At 37.7% G+C, this 7500-nt stretch overlaps 1 protein-coding gene across 1 annotated transcript in view; it reads left to right on the top strand.

The window, feature by feature from the left end:
- LOC144972286 (uncharacterized) overlaps window positions 1-7500 on the top strand; it is a 9687-nt gene that overhangs the window by 1847 nt on the left and 340 nt on the right. The window contains exon 2 of the mRNA XM_078913373.1: window positions 4848-7500. This exon is cut by the window's right edge and continues 340 nt beyond it. Within this exon, the coding sequence (XP_078769499.1) occupies window positions 4848-7500 (2653 nt within the window). The remainder of the gene's footprint in view (window positions 1-4847) is intronic.

The raw sequence follows: 7500 nt of genomic DNA, 5'->3' as shown, positions 1-7500 counted from the left end.
GTGCTAAAACGATTTTCTGATTTGACTTTAAAGTAAACGAGTGCTTACTCGGCATTGGGGTGAGTTCTAGATTATGGGGCAGCGTGGCTCAGCGGTACGGTCTTTGATTTATACCCGAAAGATACCGAGTTCGAATACCCGCTGCGCTGTGTGGCCTTGAGTAAATTACCTCGCCCTAGCTCAATTTGTGGTGCTGCACTGCGGCTGACACCTGGGTTATTCCAGTCTTCCATTGGAGTCGACCCTAGAAACAAAGTACCCTTAGATATGAATAAAGGGAATTGTATTATTATTAATTATTTATTACAAAAGGCAACATGTATCTGTATGACTTAAATTTTGAGGTTTCGACGAAAGTCGCTGTAGAAATATGCTTATTATTATTATTACTATTATTATTATTATTATTATTATTATTATTATTATTATTATTATTATTATTATTATTATTATTATTATTATTATTATTATTATGGAGCACTGGATTAATTAAAGTTGTAATAGGATATAAAGTCAATTTGTCAATAGTGGTGAATGGCCAAATTTAATAATAATAAAAACGAATATATTTTCTTCCGATGGTTCAGTTAGTAAAGCATACGTGACAACTGGGATCGCCATATTCCGATGGTTGCAGTCGAGTCTTTTTCTGACTCTTCTGTTACCCTATTTCCATACTTGGGGGCCAAAAAGACCCCAGGGGGTGTTTTTTATTCATAAAACAGTCAATTTTTGACACAGAGACCTGAAAATTGGTGACTTTTCCTAAAACGGTGAGGTCCATGACCAAGCCAAATTTCATGTTTGTCACGTGCATAGTTTACTCACACTGAGCATGCTCATCTGGAATTTGAGATTTTCCGATTTGGGGTCCAAATGGCCCCCATGACTTTCAAAGAGAAAAATACTAGAAAGTACGATTTCCTGATTTGGGGTCCATTTGGCCCCCATGACTTTATAGAGAAAAATACTAAAGATTTCAAGAGGAACAGCTCTTTTTCTCATTTCCAATGCAATCTATTTCAAAGTTTTCATTTTCCATTTGCCTGCTTTATTTTTATTATCATTTTTTGGGGTCTTATTGCCTCTTAGATCTCTTTTGGGACTTTTTGTTGTTAATGCCAAAATACAGATAAGAGATACCAAAGCATTGTTTATTTATGTTTTAAAGGGCTTTACAGCGCTTGTGACACATTTAGGTCATTTAAGCGCCAGTAAAAAGGGAGAAAATGGTATAGTGTGAAAATTCTAGATTTACAATTGCTGCAGCATCCAAAACGTTATAAAACATTACTAGTGGCCATCTTCTCGTTTTCCGCTTGCAAGAATATGAGTGGCACATGTAGTCGAAGGTGTCTACACCACCTTTTGTCCTGTTGTAATAAGTTACCATCTCTGGTTTTTGCTTCTGGCCAGGATCAATGTTTGTATCTCGGTGCATGGTGCTCATTATCACAACATGTTTTTTATTGTTCGACTTATGCGCTACAATACTGGCATCAGTTGAAAAAGCAAATGTACTTTCATACTTTTGAATTTCTTTCCCGGTTTGGAAGCTCAGCCTTTTATTTTTGCGGACAGTTCCAACGAGAGATAAACCTAGTTGGCCCAGCCACTTGGCAAGTTCAAGATCAGAAAAAAAATTGTCGCAGGTTATATTTCTACCAGTTTTTAAAAAGTTCTCTGCCAGTTCTTTCACTATTTCTCTTCCGAGGTTGTTCTTCCTTTCTCCGCATTTTCCAAGGTACGGAATCGTCTGCAGCGGGTAAAAAGATTCACTATCGCAAATCCAGAATAACTTGATCCCATACTTATCGGGCTTGCTGGGCAAATATTGTAAAAATTTCGCTCTCCCTCTCCAAGGGACCAATTGCTCATCCACTGTCAGATTGACCGATGGCGAATACTCCTTTACAAGATTCTTGTTGAATTCATCCAACATTTCCCTGAAAGGTGCAAATACATCCTTAATTCTTCTGCGAGAACGTGTTGTTTTGTCATCAAAACGTATAGCCAAGGTTAAATCAATGAATCTGCTCATCGTCATTGTAGTGATGGCGACATTATCCGCAGATGGACCCTGCCATATCTTCCTCACTTTTTGCAGACTCAATTTTCTTGCACCCAAGTGGAGAAAAAGCCCTATGAGCGCCTTTATTTCCATTCCATCAGTCAAATTCCATCTGATACCTTTTCTTCTTTTCCCTTCTTCATTTGTCATCTCCACAACAGTTCTTATCATTTTCTCAGTGAAGACCAAAAAAAATGCTGATGAAGCTGCATCAATTTTCTTTGCATGCTTGACATGGGTCTTTGGATTTTTATAGACATTCTTTGACGGAGTTCTTCCTATATGTGGAATTGGGTTCTTATACCACACTGTCCCATCCTTGCCCATCAATGTATTGTGAGAGTTACCGATTGCTACCGTTTCTTCGACTTCATCCACTTCAGATTCAGAATCAGTGGCATCTATTTCTGGATCTGACTGCAGCAGAATATCTGGCATTTCTTCATCACTGCTGCTTTCATCTGAAGAATTAGTATCATTCCAATGATGTGGTGGAACACCGACAGTGTCTGAAGGATTAGAAATAACAAAATTATATTATTGGAAAAGCACGTACAAATAAAAAGAAAGATGATATAGGAGAGAAACACAGAGAGAGAGAGAGAGTGAGAGAGAGAGAGAGAGGGAGAGAGAGAGAGAGAGACAGCGGGGGTGGGGGGAGGAGAAGAGAGAGTATCAGTATAATATTATTATCATATTTTGAGAACTGGAATTCCCAATTGACAGTTATTGCAATTATATAAATAAAAGAAAAAAAATGAGAAAAAATGTGTAGTATTGGGATTAAAAAACAGTGCAATGGTCTCAAATGTTTCAAGGATTTCACTTTTGATATATTTTTTTCATGGATTTTTTGTGTTATGATGAAAGTTATATCCTACAAGTTCTAATAAAACGAGATAATATGTTTGTTGGTTTGGTGAAAAATCATTGAATTTTTTAAGGTGATAATTTTTTTTAAATTCACACTGTCGTCCTTGCAGTCATTAAATCCAAGCATTGATAAATTGTTCATATTTTTTCAATTTATACCTATTTTCCCTATAGGTATACCTTCATCATTATCATCATGGTGGAGTTCATCCATTTCCTGAAACTGGGGTTGTAATAATAGATCTTCTTCATCTTGCATTCTTGAATGCTGCAATTCTGTCCATTCACTGTAACCTGGTTAATGTAGATTTCAAAGATAAACTAATTTTACACCAGATTTAGGTTAATTTTACTGTTTTATACGATTTAAAAAATCTGTTATTATTATAAGAAATGTTATTCAATCAGCAATGAAACTCAGTTTCTCATTGGAGTTGGAGTTCAGCAAAATATCTTTCACCACAGGTGACATGGGTTTAAATAGTAATAATTTTAGACTCACAACATACTTTATCCATCATTGCAAACATTTCAAAGAAAGCTAATTTTATGATGTTTGGCATAAACTCTGAACAAATGAATATTATACATTGAATTTTAAACATAAAAAGTAGGTGGCATACCTTCCTCAGGGTTGGGGGCTGCCCCAATAGGCTGCAACTCAATGTACGTCCGAGCATTCAGACTGTCAAAGATGTTACTACGCTCTCCGTTCATTATGTTTTAGGTCAGTTGCAACACAATTAAGGCCATACAACAGATGACTGAAAACAAAAACAAGGAAATCATTAAGCAGATTAAAAAATAAAAATGCAATAATATAATTACTATATGATTAAAACAGACATATCTAGTTTAGTACCTCTAAGACAGACCAATGTTATAGGATAAAAATCACTTGTCAAAAGCAGTTACAAACAAAAAATTGTTTAAGTTGGTAGAATACAAACAATGGAAAAATTAAGCAAGACACTAAAATTGGGCAATAACAGGGAAGAGGCAGAGGCATTAAATTAAATAGCACTTTTCAGTTATTATTTTCCTTATTGTTTTATCATTAAAAATTGTGCGATTCATTCTAGCATGAACTACGATCATACAATTAATTATACTAAATTATTCCGGAACACAGAATAAGTATAAGAATCATTTTTTTATACCACTTATCTTATGAAAATAATATTAATGAGTTTGTACTTACTCAGATGTTCCTTGATTAAAGTTGATGAAAAAGTAGGTTACTGAAACTGGCGCTCGTGATGTTTTTCAGCAAACAGGAAATAAGTAAAAGGAAGTGAACAATTTTAGTTGCTAGATATATGTCTACCACTACCAATAATCTGTAGCCATAATTGACACGAGTATGACAATAAATAAATAAGTAGATTATGTCATAACAAAATATGTAAACCTATACATTTACAAAGAAAATAAGAAAATAGGACTTTCTAGTATTTTTCTCTTTGCAAGTCATGGGGGCCAAATGGACCCCAAATAAGAAAATAGGACTTTCTAGTATTTTTCTCTTTGCAAGTCATGGGGGCCAAATGGACCCCAAATCAGGAAATAAGACTTTCTAATATTTTTCTCTTTGCAAGTCAGGGGGGCCAAATGGACCCCAAATCAGAAAATAGGACTTTCTATTTTAGTATGGAAATAGGGTTAACCAAGTAGTCATTGGGTAGCTGAGACTATTTGATGTGGAGGAAAGCACTTAACTATTGACTAGTGTCATATCCAAGGGATAGCTAACATTTTCCCCAGTGCTTTTAACACCACATTAACCGGCATAAACTCCGTTTTCGGAGTCTTTATGGATCTTGAAGACTTTATAAATAGACGTGGGATTTGAAAATTTATCTTTCATTTATTTATTTATTTATTTTTTTCTGCTTGTAACCAGGTACGGTCGCCATGCCTGCCTACTGGGCCACACAAGCCTTGGAAAACCTGACCTCACTCGACTCATCCGTGATAGCTCCGACGAGAACGAGCTGGTCAGCGACACTTTATCCAAGACCGATGTGCTGCTGTCTCTCAACAAACATCAAAGATGGCGTGTTCCCGCCATGATTGGTCAGATGATCAAGGCTGGAGACTTCAACAAAGGGACAGTTGTGTCGATGCTGGAGAAACACAAATTGAAAAGACGGGCAAACTGCGTTAGTCTCGTGAGCAACAACGCTAGAATGTCTAACATCGCCCCAAAGAATAACAAATATTTTTCATTTTCCTTGGACTCTGCCGCCGACGTTCAGTCCAAGAGGGAGAGGAGGAGGAATCGAGCTAAAGAATTGAAAAGATTGAAAGTTTTTCCTAATTCTCGTTTGACGAAGAAAGGAAAACTGAAAAGTAACAATGTTGTACAGGTATTCACTGCGGACGGAGTCATGTCCAGACCTTTACCAAAAGCAACAGAGGAAACAACTGGAGCTGAATCTGCAAAGGAGAAGCCAGAATATCGCCTAGAAGTGTTTTATCCTTGCCCTCGTAGCTGTTCATTGACCTATAACCCCAAATACACAGACGTGTCAGTGGTTGAGGGCAAAACGGGAGTGCTGGAGGTCAAATCTAACGTGAAAACACAGAAAAAAGTCTCGGCAACCCATAGAAGACGATTCACTTCGACAGAATTGGAGCGTCTAAATTGTGATGAGATTGATGATGACGTCAACAAAATGTGGGATGACTGTGAGAATAATGATGACGTAAAGACGGATGAAACTGATGACCTGATTACATACTATTACCAACATCCTGATCTGAGTACGTTAGAATTTGCTATGGACACACTGATATCCCAAGCAAAGAAGGCAAAAGACTTGTGCGTTTTGAAGAAAGATTCTGTCCAGAAAAAATCAAAGAAAAAATCAACACGTGTATCTATTTGTGAAGATGAAAGATCCCACATTGTGTTTGTTGATAGTGACGGAAAGGAGGACAAATCTGATGCAGAGCAGAAATTTGTGTCTAGTAAAACGTCTTCTAATGGACAAAGTAATTTAATTAATGATAAGTTAGAATATTTTCGTGTTATTTTGCCAACATCTGAAGTATCTCCAGAGGAGTTGAAGCAGAGTTACGGCTCACTCTACGCTGAGGCATCTTGCCAGCCAAGACGTTTCGTCCTTGACGTCACAGATGACATCGCAAACCTGCTCGCCACATATAAATCATGCACAAAAGGGAATGACTTTTCTTCTTATCTAGTATTTGTTTATGACGGTTTCTATGACAACGGACTGGCTGCATATAAGGTAGCTCTTAATTCCATGGTTAAAGGCAAGATGGAGAATCTATTTGACGTCATACCTTTTGGCAAGACGTCTATTCCCAATATAATGAACGCATTAGCTTGTGTTCTTCTTGATCTGAAGGAAAAGAATTGTCTTGAATTTGTCGAGAGGAATGTTTCAGGAGAAGTGAAGAGCGATTCTGAATTTTTGAACAGTCGTATGAAATTGAAAGTAGAAGTGTTTGACCCATCCAGTGAAATATCTAAAATGGCGATTGCATCAGTATCTAATGAGAAAACAACTGACGATGTAGAATATTCGATGGAAATGATGGATGAAGAAGACTTGTTCTGTGACGTATGCTACGACAATGTGACGTCATCAAGGATTGATTCTGTGAGTGGAACGAAGTTGAAGTCTTGTGGACATTTGCTGTGTGACGAATGCTGGGCATCACACTTTAGAACGAGTATCTCTGAAGGCAAAACGACCATGGCTTGTGCTGGTTACGACTGCAATACAAAAGTAGGCTCGGTAACCCTAATGTCCATTCTAAACGTTTCAGAAGTAGCCATTCTTCTAAAACGGCAGACAGAGGAAGAATTAGAAACAATGGAGAATGCAAAGTGGTGCCCACACCCCGGATGTGGGCGGGTGATAAAAGTAGATTCCAAATCACTTGATCTCTGCGTCGACGTGAATTGCGCATGCGGAAATAAACTCTGCTTCACCTGCCTGGGACCCGCCCATTGGCCCGCCAGATGCGATCAAGCGGAGAAATACATGGAAAAACTTCCGAGCCTAACACCAGCCAAAGAGTACGTCGAAGAGGAATCAAAACCCATCACAGCTCTTCAATACAAGAAAACGAAAAGAACAGTGACTGTGAAAATTGAAGGGCGACTCTGTCCGAGCTGTAAAAAGTATATTGAAAAATATGGCGGATATCCGTATATTATGGTATGTAAATGTGGGTTTCAAATGTGCTGGAAATGTATGAAACCCTATCACTCATCTGCTTGCAAGCCTGACAGAAACCGGGTGCTGCAACATACCCGCACACTCGTCGTCAAACATGCGGTGACCAAGAATGCCCCATCTCCCGTCTCTCATGAACGGCCCAAAATACAAAAGAATAAACAGAAAGCGTCACTTTATCAACGCGCCCTTCAACAACGAGAAGCTGTCAATGATGCTACAAAGTACAAAATATTCTCTAACACTTCCGGTCTTGTTTCAAAAATGGTCAAAGCAAGTCAAAAAGATCCAGAGTTTAAAAGAGAGATAATGGCACTTTTCTCAAAAAATAATCAACAGGCT

The sequence above is a fragment of the Berghia stephanieae genome, chromosome 5, assembly GCF_034508935.2.
Source record: "Berghia stephanieae isolate SIO BIC M18660-M18661 chromosome 5, UCSD_Bste_1.3, whole genome shotgun sequence".
In the NCBI taxonomy this organism is placed as follows: Eukaryota; Metazoa; Mollusca; class Gastropoda; order Nudibranchia; family Aeolidiidae; genus Berghia; species Berghia stephanieae.
This window is presented reverse-complemented; position numbering and strand designations above follow the sequence as displayed.